The sequence below is a fragment of the Oncorhynchus mykiss genome, chromosome 11 (assembly GCF_057628025.1).
Source record: "Oncorhynchus mykiss isolate SJ-2025 chromosome 11, ASM5762802v1, whole genome shotgun sequence".
In the NCBI taxonomy this organism is placed as follows: domain Eukaryota; kingdom Metazoa; phylum Chordata; class Actinopteri; order Salmoniformes; family Salmonidae; genus Oncorhynchus; species Oncorhynchus mykiss.
Window position 1 is genome coordinate 45,946 of NC_143032.1, and position 23,753 is coordinate 69,698.

General features: G+C 43.6%; 1 protein-coding gene across 1 annotated transcript; it reads right to left on the reverse strand.

Moving 5' to 3' along the window:
- Positions 1-14,004: 14,004 nt before the first annotated feature.
- On the reverse strand, positions 14,005-23,686 carry mix23 (mitochondrial matrix import factor 23). The gene is given in 5 exon segments (NM_001165134.2): positions 14,005-14,282; positions 14,407-14,466; positions 15,627-15,770; positions 18,870-18,995; positions 23,626-23,686. Coding segments are annotated over 5 exon segments (432 nt in total). The 5' UTR covers positions 23,677-23,686; the 3' UTR covers positions 14,005-14,231.
- Between the last annotated feature and the right edge of the window lie 67 nt (positions 23,687-23,753).

Genomic DNA, 23,753 nt, shown 5'->3' on the forward strand with positions numbered 1-23,753 from the left:
CAAACTACCGGGTGGCGACCCACATCCAGAAGAGACTTCGGCCAAAATAACTACTCCCTCTTCACACACACCGATCCTGGCCTCCCAAATGAATAACAAAAAAAACCTCAAGGATTCCTTGGTATACAACCACCTCTAAAGACCACAACAAAGGTACCAAAGAATCTCACCGGGACCCACGGACCAAGGATGGACCTCCCAAACCCCTCGAGGACCAACACCACTTCCCACGGGAACCGATGTCTAAAGAACTCTCCCTAGAAGCGGATCAACCCCACCATACCTGATGGCCTACCCCCACCATACAACTCACCCAGCTTCCGAGTGGCTACTCGCATCCCCCCAAAAAATGATGTCTCAAATCCAAAAAACGACTCTCTCTTCAAAGGGAACACAAAAAACACCCCAAGGATTCCTTGGTCAGCAGCCACCTCCAAAATAAAACCACAACGTAGACATCAAAGAATCCCACCGAGACTCACGGACCAAGGATGGACCTCCCAAAAATAACCCTCCAGGACCAACACCACTACCACGGGCTGGATCACCACTGAGGCTTCCAGTACAGCGGAGGAACATCTGGACATACACTGCACCTGCACCTTACACACCCCACATCCCATACAAAAGACAGGGAGTCATTAAGACCACAAAAACAGACCTCCAATAGCACCAGAGAGTTACCATGACCATGGACTCTCAATATAACTTTCCTGTAGCTACTTTACTAGCACCATAGAGTTACCATGACCATGGACTCTCAATAACACTTTCCTTGAGCCACTTTACCAAACACTATAGAGTTACCGTGACCGTTTACCGTTACCGTAAAAAAATTTTTTTTTTTTAAATGTTTTTAAAAATTATATCTATATGATTTTTTCTTTTTTCTTTTTTTGTTTCTGGAAGTAAGGGTTACCATGACCATGGACCCTTGACGGAAAGAAACAATAAAATAGAACACAAATAGACCAAATTTAAACAAAAAACCTTCACCAACCTACCATCCTTCTAAAGTATTTTTTGGAGACACCCACCCCCCCAACGGACGAGAACCTTTTTTCTCCAACTACTCTGGGGACCCCGACCTTGGCGACTCCCCCGCAGCGATTACACCCTAAGCAATTGGGCCCTTCCATACACCAAGCAAGAAGACAGGAGGATATGGATAGACCGAACTCCTTCGGGACCTCTCGGGGTTCTGTTGGCAGACCAATCGGCTCAACCCTCCCAGCCCCTTTACACACGGGAGACTCACGTAACGCGCTGGACGACTATCTACCCCAGTTTAGAATTGGATTGGCAGTATGTTCAGTAGCGTGTGGGTGGTCCTAGCGGGTTGGGGCAGTTAAGTCCTCGAAAAGAGGGGCTTTTGGGTCAGGCGCTGCGGCTGGAGGACTCGCATTGGCCGTGTAATCCCTGGGGTGCCCAGATAATGTCTGGCGGAGAATTGGATCCCACTGAATAATTTCCCATGCGGGGATTCCTTACCCCGCCGTACTTAGCCTGGACAACCGATCCAATTTTTTTACATGGACTACAAACAAATTCACTGTCTAGGGAAGATATACCTCTGGAAACGTTACAATCCTGGAAGGGAGTAACTCCACTGGTCACTATCACCCAAAACCACTGAATCACTTACGACTGAGATGGTGGGGATAGAAACACCCAATTAACTTCTACTACTGCCGGACGTTTCATACGTAAGCCAGAGAAGGTTTGCCGGTTCCTAAACCCTCCATACACCTACCGAAACACAGGACGAAACTCCAAGGGCGGATGCATGACAACCCTATAGAGGGCTCGCCTTTCTGGGTTTTTGTCTGCTCAAACCACTGGTAGTTTAAAGACTGACCACTTGACAGGGACACATGGCAACCGACTGAGGTCCGGACCTGCACAAGGTACGCAACTCGATGGTTTTGCCTGATCCTACGCCGAGTATACCCATACAGACCAGCTGGATTTGACTAGACATGGGTTAATTTGGAATTAGGATCCTGGAAGGGAATAACTCCTAATTACACACATGATTGAAAACATCCAGGACCAAAGACTGACGAACACTGAAGTAAATACATAGACAACATGGAGCTTAAAAAGAAGGATCCGAAAGAGAGTAAAACTCCTAGGTTGCACTATGCTTTCCACTTCCGTTGACATAGCGGACCCAGACATCATGACCATACCACTCGACATGGACACATGGCAACCAACCGAGGACCGGACCTGCATAAGGTACGCAACTCATGGGTTTTGCCTGATCCTAAGTTGAGTTGACAGACCTACCTAAACCTAACCTTAACTATACCTTACCCTAACCCTAACCCTAACCTTAACCATTCCAAAACCCATACTTAAACCTAAACCCTAACCTTAACCCTTCTAAAAAACTATACCTTACCCTAACCCTAAGCTCTACCATCCTAAAAATCTATACCTTACCCCAACCTTAAACCCTAACCTTAACTATTTTCAAAAACCATACCTAACCCTAACCCTACAGACAGACAGTCCTTTAACCCAACCAACGGGTTAATCTACAAGTAGGCAACCATGGGGCCTACAACTTTAGCCGGCCGCGCCCGTACCCTCCGGCCCGCGCGTATATGATGTGGAGTGCAACCCCCCCCTTCCCCCCTCCGGTTTCCACGTGTCAGAGATGGAAGTGGATCAACCGACTCAAAACTAGAAACCTAACCCTAACCCTAACCCTAACCCTAACCCTACTACTTTGGCCGGCCGCGCCCGGACCCACCCGGACCGCGCGTATATGATGTGGAGTGCACACCCCTCCCTTCCCCCCCTTCGACTTCCACGTGTCAGAGATGGAAGTGGATCAACCGACTCAAAACTAGAAACTAACCCTAACCCTAACCCCTAACCCTAACCCTAACCATTAAAAACAACACATTGGCCGCCCTCCCTCCCATTCATCCAACACTCACAGACCACAGCAAATCATTCACCTCTCTTAACCTTAACCTCAATCCTACTCCTAACCTTAACCCCTCCCCAAACCTCATGCCTAACCTTAACTTTTCCCTTAACCCCACACCTAACCTTAACCTTTCCCCAAACCCCACGCCTAATCCTAACCTCTCCCCAAACCTCACGCCTAACCTTAACCTTTCCCCTAACCCCACACCTAACCTTAACCTTTCCCCTAACCCCACACCTAACCCTAACCTTTCCCCAAACCCCACGCCTAATCTTAACCTCTTCCCAAACCTCACGCCTAACCTTAACCTTTCCCTTAACCCCACACCTAACCTTAACCTTTCCCCAAACCCCACGCCTAAGCCTAATGTGTACCATTACCCTAACCAGGGTTCTCATCCTATCTCCCTCCCTTACCCTAATCCTGACTCCCCTATGGAAAGTGATCTGCACCAATCACTAAACCGAAACACTTCCTCTGTCTCTCCTCCCTTGTCATCAATACTCAATCAACAGACAATTATCATCCCCCTAGTAACCACATTTTCACATAGAATTAGACCACTACATCAATCAATCAAACACAACTTCTCTACAGTTCAGCACACTTACATACCACTCAAACCATACAGAATCATTTCAGCATTTAGAAAAAACAAAAACTTAAAAGGACCTCCTCACCAAAGCAAAATTCAGTAGTAAGCCACCACAAGACCTCAAACCTCATCATTTCCATTTTCGACAGATAAAGTTCATTACAAATATACACAGCCACACATCAGCACCAGTACAATAATCCTATTCATTGAACACACATAACACCATTTATATCATTACATGTACACTTTGCAATAAACAATACATTGGAGAAACCAAACACACCATAGAAACCAGACTCAAACAACACCTGTATAACATTAAAAGGGCACACCTACAAACGGAACTCATAACCCACTTCCAGGAGCACCCCATCACTCACCTTACCATATCAGGGTTACAGTCACATATAGGCTGGACCTGTGGGCAGCGAAAGAGGTTAGAACAGGAGTGGATCCAGCACCTACAGACAATAATGCCAAATGGCCTGAACGAGAGGTTTTAGAAAATGGGTTTTAACAGACAGCAAAATGGATGGAGAAGAACATGGTTTTATTCATATTTTATTTTTACTCTCTATATATTTATGGTTTGTTTGGTTTTAGTTTGGCACTTCCTCTTTTAGGTTTTTCCTTTCCTTTAACAAAACAATAAAACCATTTAAATACACAATATGGCGTTTATGTTCATATTTAACAACACTATGGTTGAATGAATCTCTCACCACATTGACTTCTGCACTGCCACCCAGAAAAAGAGGCAACTTGGAGCCTACCTCAGTTTAATTTATGATCCTAAGAGGACATCTACGGGCCTTTTTAAGTACTACACCTATTATATTAGATCATCAGAAATGGGAGGGATAAACAGGAGATAGGCCTGTGCACCGTAAAACTAACTAGTTGAAACGAAACACAATTATATTCAAAACCTAACCCTAACCCTAACTCCTAACCCCTAACCCTAACCCCCTAACCCTAACCCTAACCCTAACCCCTAACCCTAACCCCTAACCCCTAACCCTAACCCTAACCCTAACCCCAGCTGTGGGCCAATATGGGACTAATTGGACGGGGAAGGAGAATTTGACCATAAAGCTCACCTCGTTGTCTCTTTACTTGTGAAAGGTTGTTTGGCTTTATGGGTAGCGCACTTGCCTCACAATCAGACGGTCAGTGGTCGAGACCCGACTGGGTAATCAATTTTTGTTTCCACAGGGGCCTGGTAACCCCAAAAAGGCCCATAGGCCACAAAGCCACTGGCCTGGCCTGGGACAAAAGCCACTGCCCTGGCCTGGTACCTACATATCCCTAGTCGGGTTACATGTTTTTATCTGGGCATGAGAGGAGACAGACAGGCCTAAAGGCCTTACATCCCTACCCGGGTTACATGCCTCTATCTGGGCATCAGAGGACACAAACAGGCCTCAAGGCCTTATAGCCTTAACCGGGTTACATGCCTTTTTCTGGGCATGAGAGGACACAGACAGGCATAAAGGTCAGGACTCTCTCTCATGGGATGAAGGGACAGACAGGCCTAAAGGCCTTACATCCCTACCCGGGTTAAATGCCTCTATCTGGGCATCAGAGGACACAAACAGGCCTCAAGGCCTTATAGCCTTAACCGGGTTACATGCCTTTTTCTGGGCATGAGAGGACACAGACAGGCATAAAGGTCAGGACTCTCTCTCATGGGATGAAGGGACAGACAGTCCTAAAGGCCTTACATCCCTACCCGGGTTACATGCCTCTATCTGGGCATCAGAGGACACAAACAGGCCTCAAGGCCTTATAGCCTTAACCGGGTTACATGCCTTTTTCTGGGCATGAGAGGACACAGACAGGCATAAAGGTCAGGACTCTCTCTCATGGGATGAAGGGACAGACAGGCCTAAAGGCCTTACATCCCTACCCGGGTTACATGCCTTTTTCTGGGCATGAGAGGACACTTTAAGATATTACGATGGATGCAGATTGTGATTGTTGTGCAACTGGGAACCCAAAAAGGACCATGTGCATCTGGTAACCCAAAAAATAAAATATGGTTCTAAATGCATTTACCGGTCATTCTATTATTATAGCCCGCTATGGGAGCACCCCACTACGGCCTTCTCTCAGTCGGGGCCGTCCTGAGTGCTTTATGGACAGTTTAAGATATGACGATGGATGCAGATTGTGATTGTTGTGCAACTGGGAACCCAAAAAGGCCTGTGTGCATCTGGTAACCCAAAAAATAAAATACTGTTCACAATGCATTTAAAGGTACTCCTGTCATTCATGCCCGCTATGGGAGCACCCCACTACGGCCCTCTCTCCGTCGGGGCCGTCCTGAGTGCTTTATGGACAGTTTAAGATATGACGATGGATGCAGATTGTGATTGTTGTGCAACTGGGAACCCAAAAAGGCCCATGTGCATCTGGTAACCAAAAAATAAAATACTGTTCAAAATGCAAAAATTCATGAATGGAAAATTCACTGGAGGGCGCCAAAGGTACATCTATTTTAGAATCCTCCATATATTGTACCTTTGGCGCCATCCAGTGAATTTTCTCCAGTAGTGGGGCTTCATAGTGGGCAGTAATATTAGGAGTCCAGGTAAATGTATTTTGAAACACATTTTTTATCATTTTAATGCATAATGACACAAATACAAGGGTGAATTTCAAACAAATATGCTTTATTTAATCAGTTAATCATGGATTGATTTGTCCCTCAATCAGTGTCCGGGCCCAGCTGGCATTTTTGGGCAAATTATGGTACCGGTAGTGGCGTGCCTGCGTTTCCAGAGAGTGACACATATGGTCAGCCACAGTTCCTTGGTCTGTATCCGAGCCTTGGTTAAAGTTCAATGTGGCAACACTGCGTCGAATTGTACCGAAGGTCACTTTACTTCCAATGCCAAACTCTGCAAAGATTTGCCCCGCATACTCACACAGATTACCGTAAGGTTGACCGCAGGATGTGAAAAAGAAGAGTTCTATTTCTGAGGTCATTCCACTCAGATGAGGCCTGATTTGATGGAATCGTTTAAGCCAAGTGTATTCCTCCTGACATAGAACAATTCTGCACTCCCCGAAGCTATAGTTTGTTTTGTGGCTCGCTACGCACATCTGATAACCCCCACCTTCCGGGGTTACTTCAGTGAAATCACTCTCACTAAACATGGTGACTGGGGATCGTCGAGTGCCATTAAATATGGCCAACCGGCTGGACATGAGAGCTGCAAACCTACGCCTGTCAGAGCAGGTGGCACGGACCTCCAGCCTACTGAGAATTGAAGGAATGGCTTGATTGCTTAGCTCAACAAAGCGTTTTAACTCCGCAGCGCTGAGCACCTCGTCCCTGCAGCGTTGGCGGAATTTTGCCCTGTGTGTTGCCTGGCTCTGCCGCGAGTCCCTGTCCATCTTCGCCAAGCAGAGTAACATCTTTCGAATTCCAACGACCTTAGCTTGCATACCATTTGGCCGGAACTGAATAAGATAATTCAGGAAACCTCGAACATCGGCTCGGTACATTTTTAACGTGGATGGTGCCAAACCACGGTCATCACATTGACCATACCACTCAGACACACGTCTGTAGTTCCAGAAAACACAGTCCTTCATCGGCCTTGCCCTCTGACATAATGCGGAGGAATTCCCGTACTCGGGATATACTGGTGCGACTATTGTCAATTCGTTTAACTAAAGGGTGTATACCCGTAATATAGTGTTCATATTGAGTCAAAATTGCATTACTCCAAACCTCAATTCTGGACGGCATGCCGCCGTCTTCATCACTCTCGCTCTCCGTGGAAGTCGCCACGACACAGCCTTGCTCCCTCGGATCCGAGCACAGTTCACTACCGACCTGACTGATTGGCTACACCGCCGCCGACGCACCTGCCGTCTGATCACCCTCGTCCACCAGCTGCTGCTCCACGGACAACTCACTTTCAAAACACTGCAAAATCACAGGGTCCTCCGGCCGCGGTTCAACACCGTTGTCAGGCTGCATATACTGCCCTGATTCGGGCTGCTGTCTCTCACTCGAAAACCGAGTTTTCGAGTGAGAAACATTGCATAGCATTCGTCCATTCCATAGTACCGGACTTAAGTGCATGTACAGACTTGAAATGTCGGTCTAGCCGCACGATATTATGTTTACAACAAAGTCCACAGTCGCGTCTTGGTCTGCTGCTCATAGCTTCTCTCTCCTGCCTTCCTCCGTGTCTCTTTGTTTGCTCCACCAAACAACCTAACCCTAACCAATACACATCATCCGTCGATTACGATTAAATACAACGTTCAGCCGGAACGAATAGAATTTTTGGACACCGAGGTATTTTTTGTAGAGGGGAGTGATAACCTGAAGCAATTAGCAACAAAGGTTTATTTTAAACCCACGGACACTCCCTCTTACATAAATCCAGTTTTCACCCAAAACACACCTACAGAGGGTTGATAAAGTCGCAGTTTATAAGATTTCATAGGATTTGTACACAGGAAAAACATGTAAATGAGGCTATAGGAATTCTTTTTAAGGCTCTTAGACCCAGAGGATACTCAAAACGTTTCCTCCGCACTATAAGAGCGGAGGTGAACCCTATGGTGGCAACTGAACCTATACATGGGAGGACTAACAATGATGGATGTATTATCCCATTTGTCACCACGTATTCACAGTCTTCTATGAAGTTTAATTCCATAGTGAAGGATCATTTTAAGCAGACAAGGGAGGATGGGGACACCCTCCAACAGTTCAGAGTAATATCAGCATATCGGCGAAATAAAAATTTGAAAGATGTGCTGGTACACTCTGGATTCAAGGAGAAGCTGGTGCGGCGGGGACCACACTTTAGACAAGTTAAATACAGTGCCTTGCGAAAGTATTCGGCCCCCTTGAACTTTGCGACCTTTTGCCACATTTCAGGCTTCAAACATAAAGATATAAAACTGTATTTTTTTGTGAAGAATCAACAACAAGTGGGACACAATCATGAAGTGGAACGACATTTATTGGATATTTCAAACTTTTTTAACAAATCAAAAACTGAAAAATTGGGCGTGCAAAATTATTCAGCCCCTTTACTTTCAGTGCAGCAAACTCTCTCCAGAAGTTCAGTGAGGATCTCTGAATGATCCAATGTTGACCTAAATGACTAATGATGATAAATACAATCCACCTGTGTGTAATCAAGTCTCCGTATAAATGCACCTGCACTGTGATAGTCTCAGAGGTCCGTTAAAAGCGCAGAGAGCATCATGAAGAACAAGGAACACACCAGGCAGGTCCGAGATACTGTTGTGAAGAAGTTTAAAGCCGGATTTGGATACAAAAAGATTTCCCAAGCTTTAAACATCCCAAGGAGCACTGTGCAAGCGATAATATTGAAATGGAAGGAGTATCAGACCACTGCAAATCTACCAAGACCTGGCCGTCCCTCTAAACTTTCAGCTCATACAAGGAGAAGACTGATCAGAGATGCAGCCAAGAGGCCCATGATCACTCTGGATGAACTGCAGAGATCTACAGCTGAGGTGGGAGACTCTGTCCATAGGACAACAATCAGTCGTATATTGCACAAATCTGGCCTTTATGGAAGAGTGGCAAGAAGAAAGCCATTTCTTAAAGATATCCATAAAAAGTGTTGTTTAAAGTTTAAAGTTTAAAACATTAAAACATGTGGAAGAAGGTGCTCTGGTCAGATGAAACCAAAATTGAACTTTTTGGCAACAATGCAAAATGTTATGTTTGGCGTAAAAGCAACACAGCTCATCACCCTGAACACACCATCCCCACTGTCAAACATGGTGGTGGCAGCATCATGGTTTGGGCCTGCTTTTCTTCAGCAGGGACAGGGAAGATGGTTAAAATTGATGGGAAGATGGATGGAGCCAAATACAGGACCATTCTGGAAGAAAACCTGATGGAGTCTGCAAAAGACCTGAGACTGGGACGGAGATTTGTCTTCCAACAAGACAATGATCCAAAACATAAAGCAAAATCTACAATGGAATGAACATATCCAGGTGTTAGAATGGCCAAGTCAAAGTCCAGACCTGAATCCAATCGAGAATCTGTGGAAAGAACTGAAAACTGCTGTTCACAAATGCTCTCCATCCAACCTCACTGAGCTTGAGCTGTTTTGCAAGGAGGAATGGGAAAAAATGTCAGTCTCTCGATGTGCAAAACTACCCCAAGCGACTTACAGCTGTAATCGCAGCAAATCGCTACAAAGTATTAACTTAAGGTGGCTGAATAATTTTGCACGCCCATTTTTTCAGTTTTTGATTTGTTAAAAAAGTTTTTTAAATGTCTTAAATGATTGTGTCCCACTTGTTGTTGATTCTTCACAAAAAAAATACAGTTTTATATCTTCATGTTTGAAGCCTGAAATGTGGCAAAAGGTCGCAAAGTTCAAGGGGGCCGAATACTTTCGCAAGGCACTGTATATTCAGAATAAATGGTCGGGTCTAGGGGCCCCAGTATGGGAGGGATTCCAATTGAAGACCACCAACATTGTATATGGAATTGAGTGTCTGAAATGTGGGAAATTGTATATTGGAGAAACTAGGAATTCCCTGGAAGCCAGACTCAAACAACATCTATATCATATAAGTAAAGAGTCAGTTAAAACCACATTATACACCCACTTTAGATCTCATCCAGTAGCCCAGTTAAGAATAGCAGGGTTGGAATCTAACCAAGGGTGGTCGCTAAAACAGAGACAGATCAAGGAGCGAAGTTGGATCAAAAAATTGGGTACTTGTAATCCCACAGGTCTTAATGAAAAGTATTAGAGACCCTAACCCTCCCAACCTTGATCTGAACATTAAACCTGAACCATCCTAATCCCAGATTACCCTAACCTTAATTTGAGCAATCTCACTCCAAACCCTAGCCCAGTATCACATTCCTAATCTTAACCACAATCTTAACCTTAAGTCTATTTCAATCCATAACCCCTAAACCCCAAACTTCGGCCCCAATACCGAACCTAATTTCAACCCCAGCCTCAAATTTAGGTCTAATTTGGACCCCAAGCCTAACCCCTTGGCTCACCCTAACTTTAAACCTAAACCTAAGCTTAAAACCTAATTTTAATTCTGACTATAACCCTGACCCTAACCCTGACCTTAACCTCACCCTTAACCGTAGCAATCCCCACCCTAGCTCTAACCTTAACCCCGATCCTAAATTTAACCTCAGCCCTGACAATAACCTCAGGTCTCACCCTGACCCTAAATATAATCCTAATTTTAACCCCACCTTAATAAACCCTAATCCCAGGGCAATTTTTTCCTAACCCTAATCCTAAACCCTAACTCTAACCCTAACCTTAACCCTATAAGCCTAAACCTAATCCTAAAACCTAATTTTGACTATAACCCTGACCCTAACCCTGACCTTAACCTCACCCTTAACCGCAGCAATCCCCACCCTAGCTCTAACCTTAACCCCAATCCTGAATTTAACCTCAGCCCTGACAATAACCTCAGATCTAATCCTGACCCTGAACATAATCCTGAGATTAACCCCATCTCAAGATCTAATCCCTAATCCTGAACCTTGACCTAGATTCTGACTTGAATTCGAACCCAAGCCTTTTAAACTAACCCTAACCCTAACCCTTGGACTCAAAACGTGGACATAAGGAATCCCTTCAGGCCTGATAGAGATTAACCAGCCTAACCCTAAACCGGATCCTTAAACTTGAACTCGGGCTCCATAAAGAGGCATCCTGAAGAGCCTGGGAATTAGGGAGCAGGGGTCGATGCATTGCCTGGGGGTTTATCCTCTTGGAGGAAAAGGTTAATTTCATTTGCTTTCCTTCCGGTATGAACCATAACCCCTGCTCTTGGGGAATACCTCCTAATTTCCCATAGAACAATTATGTATCCTTAGGAGCAATAGAATTAGAGAACAGGTGCCCGTGTATTTGGTCCTCTTGAAGGGCAATTTTCTCCTAAACCTAACCCTAACCCCTAACCCTCTAACCCTAACCCTAACCCTCTAACCCTAACCCTAACCCCTAACCCCTAACTCTCTAACCCTAACCCTAGCCCCTAACCCTAACCCCTCCCTTCCCCCCTCCGGTTTCCACGTGTCAGAGATGGAAGTGGATCAACCGACTCAAAACTAGAAACCCAACCCTAACCCTAACCCCAACCCCTAACCCCAACCCCTAACCCTAACCCCCAACCCCTAACCCCTAACACTAACCCTATGTAATGCTTTGTAGGTTATCAGTAAAACCTTGAAATCAGCCCTTGCCTTGACAGGAAGCCAGTGTAGGGAGGCTAGCACTGGAGTAATATGATACTTTTTTTTTGGTTCTAGTCAGGATTCTAGCAGCCGTATTTAGCACTAACTGAAGTTTATTTAGTGCTTTATCCGGGTAGCCGGAAAGTAGAGCATTGCAGTAGTCTAACCTAGAAGTGACAAAAGCATGGATTAATTTTTCTGCAACATTTTTGGACAGAAAGTTTCTGATTTTTGCAATGTTACGTAGATGGAAAGGGTTTGGATTAGGGTTAACCCTTTGCACACCAGTATCTCTACTTGCACATCATCATCTGCTCATTTATCACTCCAGTGTTAATTTGCTAAATTGTAATTAATTCGCTACTATGGCCTATTTATTGCCTTACCTCATGTAATTTGCACACACTATATATAGACTTAATTTTTTTATATTCTGTTATTGACTGTACGCGTGTTAATTCCATGTGTAACTCTGTGTTGTTTGTGTCGAACTGCTTTGCTTTATCTTGGCCAGGTCGCAGTTGTAAATGATAACTTGTTCTCAACTAACCTGTTTAAATAAAGGTTAAATATATATATATTTTTTAAATCACCCCAACATGATGCTGCCACCCCGTGCTTCACGGTTGGGATGGTATTCTTCGGCTTGCAAGCATCCCCCTTTTTCCTTCAAACATAATAATGGTCATTATGGCCAAACAGTTCTATTTTTGTTTCATCAGACCAGAGGACATTTCTCCAAAAAGTACAAACTTTGTCCCCATGTGCAGTTGCAAACCGTAGTTTGTCTTTTTTATGGCGGTTTTGGAGCAGGGGCTTCTTCCTTGCTGAACGGCCTTTCAGATTATGTCGATATACAGTCGGGCAAAAAAGTATTTAGTCAGCCACCAATTGTGCAAGTTCTCCCACTTAAAAAGATGAGAGGCCTGTAATTTTCATCATAGGTACACTTCAACTATGACAGACAATTGAGAAAAATTCCAGAAAATCACATTGTAGGATTTTTAATAAATTTATTTGCAAATTATGGTGGAAAATAAGTACTTTTTTGCCCCACTGTAGGACTCGTTTTACTGTGGATATAGATACTTTTGTACCCGTTTCCTCCAGCATCTTCACAGGGTCCTTTGCTGTTGTTCTGGGATTGATTTGCACTTTTCGCACCAAAGTATGTTAATCTCTAGAAGACAGAATGCATCTCCTTCCTGAGCAGTATGATGGCTGCTTGGTCCCATGATGTTTATACTTGCGTACTATTGTTCATTCAGATAAACGTGGTACCGTCAGGCATTTGGAAATTGCTCCCAAGGATGAACCAGATTTGTGGAGGTCTACAATTTTTGTTCTGAGGTCTTGGATGATTTCTTTTGATTTTCCCATGATGTCAAGCAGAGGTTCTGAGTTTGAAGGTAGGCTGTGAAATACATCCACAGGTACACCTCCAACTGACTCAAATGATGTCAATTAGCATATCAGAAGCTTCTAAAGCCATGACATTATTTTCTGGAATTTTCCAAGCTGTTTAAAAGGCAAAGTCAACTTAGTGTATGTAAACTTCTGACCCACTGGAATTGTGATAGTGATTAAAAGTGAAATAATCTGTCTGTAAACAATTGTTGGAAAAATTAGTTGTGTCATGCACAAAGTAGATGTCCTAACCGACTTGTCAAAACTATAGTTTGTTAACAAGAAATTTGTGGAGTGGTTGAAAAACGAGTTTTATTGACTCCAACCTAAGTGTATGTATACTTCCGACTTCAACTGTACAGTATATAACATTCTATCGGTTGCAAGAATTTTGTATAATAATTTCAATCCGGCGTCGTTTTGTGTATCAGTTCATAAACCATGTAATCAGTACGAAAATCTCCTCCCAACTATTTTGCAACATGTATGGCACAGCTGTCAATTTAAAAAAATTAAACTGGTGTACTTCATTCATCACAATTATCTTTAGCCAATTTTGGTCTTTAATGCAGGGCCGACAGAAGTTCCTTACCTTCTCCCCTTTCCTTCTCAATTTTTGCAGTAATGCTGCAATCAGTTGGTTGTAATTTTAGATTGAGCAGACATTTCCACCCAGGTTTCATTGAAATGAATAGGAGCGTCTCACGCTCAGCAAGTCTAGTGTAGCAGGACATTAAGTTACGCCTCAACTGGGGAGGGGGGCATTGGAAAACACTTAATTGTTTAAAAAAAGAAGTCAGACACCAGAGGGCCATTGGAAAACACTTCATTGTTTAAAAAAATTCAAATAAAAACTACAATCATGAAAATAAACAGAGCAGATTGCTTGACAGAGGTGGCCTTGTTGTGAGGCAACGCAGCGGTCCCCATGGATGATAACAGTGTGGTCGGCTGGAGGGCAGGGGTCCCTCAGGTCAAGTCCACGGATGACTCAATGGCTCGGTCTGGTTCTATTCTCATCAGAGCAGCTCAGATAGTCACTTAACCGTAGGAGGCGTGTAGTGGGTCCGGCACCGTTCACTGAACACCTGAGGAAGGAACAGCACAGGAGGTCATTGAAGTGCATATATCTGTGTCTGTGTGAGAGATCCTGGGAGTGTGCTTGAGAGGTCAAACAGGCCATGAGATGAGAGGTCAGAGTGATGTTCTTACCTTCAGACTTCTGTCATTAACAACCTCTTCAACATTCAGCTCCGACCGCATGAGTTTTAACTGGAGGAGAAAAGACCGACAGACACTCAGACACACTACAACAAGGTAACACTGAACCCTGCTTCTAATACAGTCAAATACTGCCAACAACAGAAACCTGGAGACTATTGAGGACTAGTGTTAAGAATTCTAGCTCCTAGTTAGCAGTTTTAACAACCCTGAACTGGTAGTTTGTTCTGCTTGTCCATCACTCCTTATTTTCTTATTAGTGGTACCTACAAGTCACCTCACTTGTATCAGCCAATCACAGTTCGCCATTCCCAGTGTGCCTCACTGAACCTCGCTGCTGCCGTCAGAGTGAGATCGTGGACAGAATGGACTGACTTTTTGACCTGTGTTTTAGGGCATCGAAGTGTCAGTACTGTTATTGCTTCTTTAGGTCATTACTTCATTGCTGTTAAGGGAGCCATTGTTATGGCGAACTTTACCATGTTAATAATGTTTACAAGGTATTTTCCTGTTCCATGTGCGTCATGTCATTTCTAGCCTGCTAGCCAAGATGTTAGCCAGCCATGCTAGCTCATTTATGCTGTGTGACACATGCCTCGTTTAAGATATATATTATTCTGTTTGGTTAAGTTTATAGCCATTTATAACCTTTGTGACGCCTCAATCTACTGTGTAAAGTATTTAGCATGTAGCCTCACTTAGCCTGTGTCTTTCCTCGTGTGTCTTTTCCACATTAGTCATGGTCTGGTGTTGGCATTTTAGCTAACATCTGCTGTATCCAAAATAGGGATTTTGCAAGGATCAAAAGCAAATAATCTTAGCGACTGTTCAATAATGAAAACAAAATGGTATGCATATATAATTTAGTTGTTTTTATCTATAAAATATGTAGAGAATCTTATAAACCTAGCCTGGCTAGCTGGCTTCAACATAGTGTTGCACCGAATACCTGTTTTGCCCTATTGGTTAGAGTCTGTAAGTAAGTAAGTCACTGTAAGGTTATATTCAGCGTACGTGATAAATAAACTTGTGTTGTCAAAAAAATGGTAGCGGTCTACCGACATTACCATGGAGGGGTGTAGCAGCGGGAAGATGTTTGGGGGTGGGGGCAGCTACGTGAAGGGCTGTAGCTTAGTATAGTGTAGTATAGGTAATGTATTACCTTGGTACAGTGTGGTGTGGATCATAGTGTAGTATAGGTAATGTATTACCTTGGTCTGTTCCTTCCTGAGTAGTTTGACAGTTGTCATGTCTCCGTCCTTGGCCCTCTGCTCTCTCAGCTGGCCCACCACCTCAGAGGTCTGGGCTATACACGTCTTAATGGCTCGGTCTCTGCTCAGGTGGGCCTCCATCAGCTGCAACACAACACCACAAACACATCAGCAAACATAACAAACACAACATACACAAAAACACCAAACATGACACCACATATACACAACATCAAATACAACAAACACCACATACAGTTGAAGTCGGAAGTTTACCTACACCTTAGCCAAATACATTTAAACTCAGTTTCAAAATTCCTGACATTTACTCCTAGTAAAAGTTCCCTGTCTTGGGTTAGTTAGAATCACCACTTTAATTTAAGAATGTGAAATGTCAGAATAGTAGTAGAGAGAATTATTTATTCAGCTTTTCTTTCTTTCATCACATTCTCAGTGGGTCAGAAGTTTACATACACTCAATTAGTATTTCGTAGCATTGCCTTTAAATTGTTTAACTTGGGTCAAACGTTTCGAGTAGCCTTCCACAAGCTTCCCACAATAAGTTGGGTGAATTTTGGGCCATTCCCTCTGACAAAGCTGGTGTAACAGTCAGGTTTGTCGGCCTCCTTGAACACACACACAATTTCAGTTCTGCCCACATATTTTCCATAGAACTAAGGTCAGGGCTTTGTGATAGCCACTCCAATACCTTGACTTTGTTGTCCTTAAGCCATTTTGCCACAACTTTGGAAGTATGCTTTGGGTCATTGTCCATTTGGAGGACCCATTTGCGACCAAGCTTTAACTTCCTGACTGATGTCTTGAGATGTTGCTTCAATATATCCACATAATTTTCCATCCTCATGAAGCCATCTATTTTGTGAAGTGCACCAGTCCCTCCTGCAGCAAAGCACCCCCACAACATGATGCTGCCACCCCCGTGCTTCACGGTTGGGATGGTGATCTTCAGCTTGCAAGCCTCCCCCTTTTTCCTCCAAACATAACAATGGTCATTATGGCCAAATAGTTATATTTTTGTTTCATCAGACCAGAGGACATTTCTCCAAAAAGTATTATCTTTGTCCCCATGTGCAGTTGCAAACCGTAGTCTGGCTTTTTTATTCAGTTTTAGAGCAGTTGCTTCTTCCTTGCTGAGCGGTCTTTCAGGTTATGTCGATATAGGACTCGTTTTACTGTGGATATCGATACTTTTGTACCTGTTTCCTCCAGAATCTTCACAAGGTCCTTTGCTGTTGTTCTGGGATTGATTTGCACTTTTCGCACCATAGTACGTTAATCTCTAGGAAACGGAATGCGTCTCCTTCCTGAGTGGTATGACGGCTGCGTGGTCCCATGGTGTTTATACTTGCATAGTATTGTTTGTACAGATGAATGTGGTACCTTCAGGCATTTGGAAATTGCTCTAAAGGATGAACTAGACTTGTGGAGGTCTATAATTGTTTTTCTGAGGTCTCGGCTGATTTATTTTGATTTTCCCATGTTGTCAAGCAAAGAGGCACTATCATAAGCTTCTAATGCCATGACATTATTTTCTGTTTAAAAGCACAGTCAACTCAGTGTATGTAAACTTGTAACCTATTAGAATTGTGATACAGTGAATTATAAGTGAAATAAATCTGTCTGTAAACAATTGTTGGAAAATTGTCATAACAAACTATAGTTTTGGCAAGTCGGTTTACAATAAATTTGTGGAGTGGTTGAAAAACGAGTTTTAATGACTCCAACCTAAGTAAGTGTATGTAAACTTCTGACTTCAACTGTACACAACACCACAAATACACAACAAACACAAAACACAAAAATCACACCTCCACAAACACAGCACCACAGACCGCCAACACCACAACAAACCAGGGGTCGACCGATTAATCGGAATGGCCGATTAATTAGGGCTGATTTCAAGTTCTCATAACAATCGGTAATCTGCATTTTTGGACACCGATCATGGCCGATTACATTGCACTCCACGAGGAGACTGCATGGCAGGCTGACTACATGTTATGCGAGTGCAGCAAGGAGCCAAGGTAAGGTGCTAGCTAGCATTAAACTTATCTTATAAAAAACTATCAATCTTAACATAATCACTAGTTAACTACACATGGTTGATGATATTACTAGTTTATCTAGCTTGTCCTCGTTGCATATAATCGATGCGGTGCCTGTTAATTTATCATTGAATCATGCCTACTTCGCCAAACGGGAGATTTAACAAGCGCATTCGCGAAAAAAACACTGTACTTGCACCAATGTGTACCTACCAAACATCAACGCCTTTCTTAAAAATCAATACATAATTATATATTTTTAAACCTGCATATTTAGTTAATATTGCCTGCTAACATTAATTTATTTTAACTAGGGAAATGTTGTTACTTCTCTTGCATTCTGTGCAACAGAGTCAGGGTATATGCAGCAGTTTGGGCTGCCTGGCTCGTTGCGAACTGTGAAGACTATTTCTTCCTGACAAAGACAGCCAGCTTCTCCAAATGGGGGATGATTTAACAGAAGCGCATTTGCGAAAAAAGCATAATCGTTGCACGAATGTACCTAACCATAAACATCAATGACTTTCTTAAAATCAATACACAGAAGTATATACTTTTTTAAACCTGCATATTAAGTTAAAATAAATTAATGTTAGCAGGCAATATTAAACTAAGGAAATTGTGTCACTTCTCTTGCTTTCATTGCACGCAGAGTCAGGAAATATGCAACAGTTTGGGCCGCCTGGCTCGTTGTGAACTAATTTGCCAGAATTTTACGTAATTATGACATAACATTGAAAGTTGTGCAATGTAACAGGAATATTTAGACTTATGGCTGCCACCCGTTAGATAAAATACGGAACGGTTCCGTATTTCACTGAAAGAAAAAACATTTGTTTTTGAAATTATAGTTTCCGGATTTGACCATATTAATTTCCTGCCTAGCAACAGAGATGTATTGGCTAGTTGACTCCACCCAGTAGAGGGTATAAATATATATACACTTGTGGAAACATATCTTTGTCTTTTCAGCTGTTTGACACAGTAGGTGAATAAACTTGGTTTGAGCTTTTCTTAGTCGTCCGTGAGTTTTACTCTGTTTATTTAGAATCTAGCACTATCCAATGCAAAGGCTACAGCATGCCAGATATCACAGGCTTAAGGTATACTGGTGTGAAGGAGAGGTTAAAGGTATACTGTGTGGAGGGGGAGGTTAAAGGTTAAAGCTGTGACTCACAGACTCATAGAGCTGTCTGCATGTCTGGGAGGCGTCCACTCTGCCTGAGAAGGAGACAGTCGGCACGGTGGTGTTGAGAGAATGGACAATACGGTCATCTATGTTACGCATCACCTTCAGAACATCCTGGGGGTTAGGGAGGGACAGACAGATCGTTACTGACAGACAGACCAGACAGTTTATTGACAGAGTTTACTGACAAAATAGACACAGTCTACTGACAATATAGAAGAGTGCAGATCTTCTGAGAGGCCAACTGAGGCAGAGACACTGTCCTTAGACCCAGGGGCGGACTGGCCATCTGGTACTTCGGGCATCTTTAGCTCAGTGGGCCTGTATAAAAAAATTGTTGTTGTTGTGCAAAATCATTATTTTCTGAAAAAAAAAATTGGGGCTTCAAAGAAAAAAAAAGTTGTGTTAGGGCTGATTTTTGGTCCCAGTCCACCCCTGCTTAGACCACAAGCAAAAGGTTGTCAAGCGCTAACTACATATGGGGTGTGAAACATCCATTGACCCTAGCTATCTCTTCTTTAAAAGCATGAATGAATGTGTAGAACTCATAGCTAACTGACATAGACATTAGGCTACATATTTAGCTAGCTAACTGTAACACAGTATTACGTGCATAAATAATAGGTGTCACCTGACCATTCTGTTATGCACGTTGCACAATCTAAGCCAGGGGAAATAGTATGATTGCTAAAACAGCAGAGTGCATTCAGCATTCAATGCAAGTGAAGATGTTGCCTGACATCAGACTGTGATACCTCTGGTTTATGCATTTCTGGTTCACAGTCAAATTAATGCCATACATTATTTTGCAAAATTTCCTCTCAAGCTCTAGAAGCCAGAATGTAGAATAAAATTACATTTTAACTTACTTTACGGGTTGTCCGTGTGGTTGGTCCTTTTGCAGGTAAGAAAATATCCACAGGAAAGTATAATTAAATAACCTGGTAGTGCATTCAGATTTCTAACACCTAAAGCATGTGCGGAACCATGTAAACACGTGCACCAGCTCGTCAAGTATGTGTGCATGTCCTGCATGTATTAAAAATCTGAACACACAACCAGCGCTTTGAAAAGTTGATGTAATTATACATTCCTGTGGATATACAGTATTGTCTCACATTCCTACCTGCATAAGGACCAACCACACAGACAACCGGTAAAGTACGTTAAAATATAATTTTCTTCAACGTTCAGGTTTGTAGAGGTCGTGAATTAAATTCAAGTCAGGTATTCAGGCTATGGAAGAAGCAGAGTGAATTTGGCGTCACTAGCTAGGTTTCCATCCAATCCGTGACAGATTTTCATGTGAGTATTCTAAAATCAACATAAAGAAAATATGCAAATTTTCCCAACAGTGGTGTGTTTCCACCAAACTGACTTGTGGATAAAAATCAGTGCGCGATGATGCACACATTTTCTTATTTGCTTTTTTGCTCCAGTTTTCATGTACCGAATAACAATCTAAAGTTCAATGTGTTTCCATCGCCGACAGTAGTCACCTGAAATCCATTCCAGATCACTACCTCATGAAGCTGGTTGAGAGAATGCCAAGAGTGTGCAAAGCTGTCATCAAGGCAGAGTGTGGCTACTTTGAAGAATGTCAAATATTAAATATTTTGATTTGTTTAACACTTTTTTGGTTACTATATGATTCCATATGTGTTATTTCATAGTTTTGATGTTTTCACTATTATTCTGCAATCTGGTCTGAACACCAGTTCGTAAGCAATACGACGATACGAAAGAGAGGTTGAACAGGTTGGTAATAGAGGTTGCGACAATGGCGGCGGATAGTTTCAGAAATAGAGGGTCCAGATTGTCAAGCCCAGCTGATTTGTATGGGTCCAGGTTTTGCAGCTCTTTCAGAACATCTGCTGTCTGGATTTGGGTAAAGGAAAAGCTGGGGAGGCTTGGGCGAGTAGCTGCGGGGGGGGGGGGGGGGGGGGGGGGGTGGAGTTGAACCAAGGGCTATATCTGTTCTTAGTTCTGCATTTTTTGAACGGAGCATGCTTATCTAAGATGGTGAGGAAGTTACTTTTAAAGAATGACCAGGCATCCTCAACTGACAGGATGAGGTCAATATCCTTCCAGGATACCCGGGCCAGGTCGATTAGAATGGCCTGCTCACAGAAGTGTTTTAGGGAGCGTTTGACAGTGATGAGGGGTGGTCGTTTGACCGCGGACTCGTAGCGGATACAGGCAATGATGCAGTGATCGCTGAGATTCTGATTGAAGACAGCGGAGGTGTATTTGGAAGGCAAGTTGGTCAGGATAATGTCTGAGGGTGCCCATGTTTACGGATTTAGGGTTGTACCTGGTGGGTTCCTTGATAATTTGTGTGAGATTGAGGGCACTACAAAGGGAAGCACAGCCATGAGCTGCCCAGTGACAAGCCTAGCAGACGAGCTAAATGACTTCTATGCTCGCTTCGAGGCAAGCAACATTGAGGCATGCATGAGAGCACCAGCTGTTCTAGACGACTGTGTGATCATGCTTGCTAATTTGAGTAAGACCTTTAAACAGGTTATCATTCACAAGGCCGCAGGGCCAAATGGAGTACCAGGACGTGGACTCTGAGCATGCGCCGACCATCTGTCAAATGTCTTCACTGACATTTTCAACATGTCCCTGACCGAGTCTCTAATACCTACATGTTTCAAGCAGACCACCACAGTCCCTGTGCCCAGGAACACCAAGGTAACCTGCCTAAATGACTTTCAACCCGTAGCACTCACGTCTGTAGCCATGAAGTGCTTTGAAAGGCTGGTCATGGCTCACAACACTATCATCCCAGAAACCCTAGACCCATTCCAATTTGCATACCGCCCTAACAGATCCTCAACACGGTGGCCCCTCAGGGGTGCGTGCTTAGTACCCTCCTGCACTCCCTGTTCACCCATGACTGCATGACCAAGCACGACTCATTAAGTTTGTAGACAACAACAGTGGTAGGCCTGATCACTGACAATGATGAGACCGCCTCTAGGGAGGAGGTCAGAGGCCTGGAAGTGTGGTGCCAAGACAACAACCTCTCCCACAACGTGATCAAGACATAGGAGAGGATTGTGGACTACAGGAAAAGGAAGGCCGAGCACGCCCCCATTCTCATCAACGGGGATGTAGTGGAGCAGGTTGAGATCTTCAAGTTCCTTGGTGTCCACATCACCAACAAATCATCATGGTCCAAACACACCAAGACAGTCGTGAAGAGGGCACAACAAAGCCTATTCCCCCTCAGGAAACTGAAGAGATCTGGAATGGGTCCTCAGATCCCCAAAACGTTTGACAGCTGCACCATCGAGAGCATCCTGACTGGTTGCATCACCACCTGGTATGGCAACTGCTCGGCCTCCGACCGCTACAGAGGGTAGAGTGTAGGGCCCAGTACATCACTGGGGCCTCTATACCAGTTGGTGTCAGAGGAAGTCCCTAAAAATTGCCAAAGACTACAGCCACCCAAGTCATAGACTGTTCTATCTGCTACCACACGGCAAGCGGTACCGGAGTGCCAAGTCTAGGTCCAAAATAATTCTGATGAGCTTCTACCCGCAAACCGTAATACTGCTGAACAGCTAATCAAATGGCAACCCAAACTATCTGCATTAACCCCAACCCTTTTTTTTTTGCATGCTGCTGCTACTCGCTGTTTTATCTTTGCATAGTCACTTTACCCCTACCTACGTGTACATATTACCTCAGTTACCTCGACTAACCTGTATCCCCGCACATTGACTTGGTACTGGTACCCCCTGTATATAGCCTCCTTATTGTTATTTGAACTCTTCATTTTCATTTTTAAAACGGCACTCTTGGTTAAGGGCTTGTAAGTAAGCATTTGACGGTATTCGACACATGTGAGAAATAAAATTTGATTTGATTGTTGTCAAGCTTTACTGTATCAAAATTGGAGTTGTCTGTCCGGGGCAGGGATGGCTATCCACCGGGCTGCCAAGGTTAGTCAGGTGGACATGTTCATGTACCAAGCCATGGAGGACAGCAGGGCAGGGTTGTTTTTTGTTTTTAGGAGAATACCACAAGTATTTCTATTCTTATCTACCAAGGTGCATGGTGTACCTCGGCAGACCCTGGTGGACAGGCTGAGTGGCCAGGAGACCAATGGTTGTCGCAGTGGATCCCCCACATTGCTTGCACCAGAGGAGGCAAATTCTGTTGCAGCACTGTATCTAGCGACCGGAACAGGTAGAAGAAGGTGCTGGCTCTCAAGGGCACAAAACATGCAGCACAGAAAAGGAAAAAACCCACCAGCAACCTGTCACGCCACCACCCTCAGGTACGTTAATATTTGTATTCAGTATAGTAAACACTTCGGAGACGAGGTTAGTCTCTCTTTTTTTTAAACAATTAAATAGATATTGTAATTGAACACAGTTGTATGGTGGCCAATAACTGGGGACCGTATGCCGATACGGGATGTATTTTATTTGCTAAACCACTAATCAAAACAGCTGATAATATTAGTATTTCCACTGAAATGTCAAGCATGCTAATTGCTAACATTTTTTTGATCGCAGGATAATACCGTTGAAAATAATATATTTCTTAAACGTTGTTGAATATACCGATAATACGGGGTTGCACAAGTTTGAGAGCTAGGTCCATACAGGTGTCACTCATTCAATCCGATCACGACACAGAGCTTCACAATTATCCGTGTTTATCGGTTGTCGTGAATGTCATACTAAAATGCTATTCATGGAATACAAAAAGATGACACCAGTATTACCTGAAACATTGAAAAGTCCTCACAGTTTAAAGTTCCGTCGGGCGCCGCCATTGTGGACTACAAGGTCCTCCCGCGGGTCCTACATGCGCAACACGTGAAATACGTGCCCTGTCCGACTGCCTGAACAT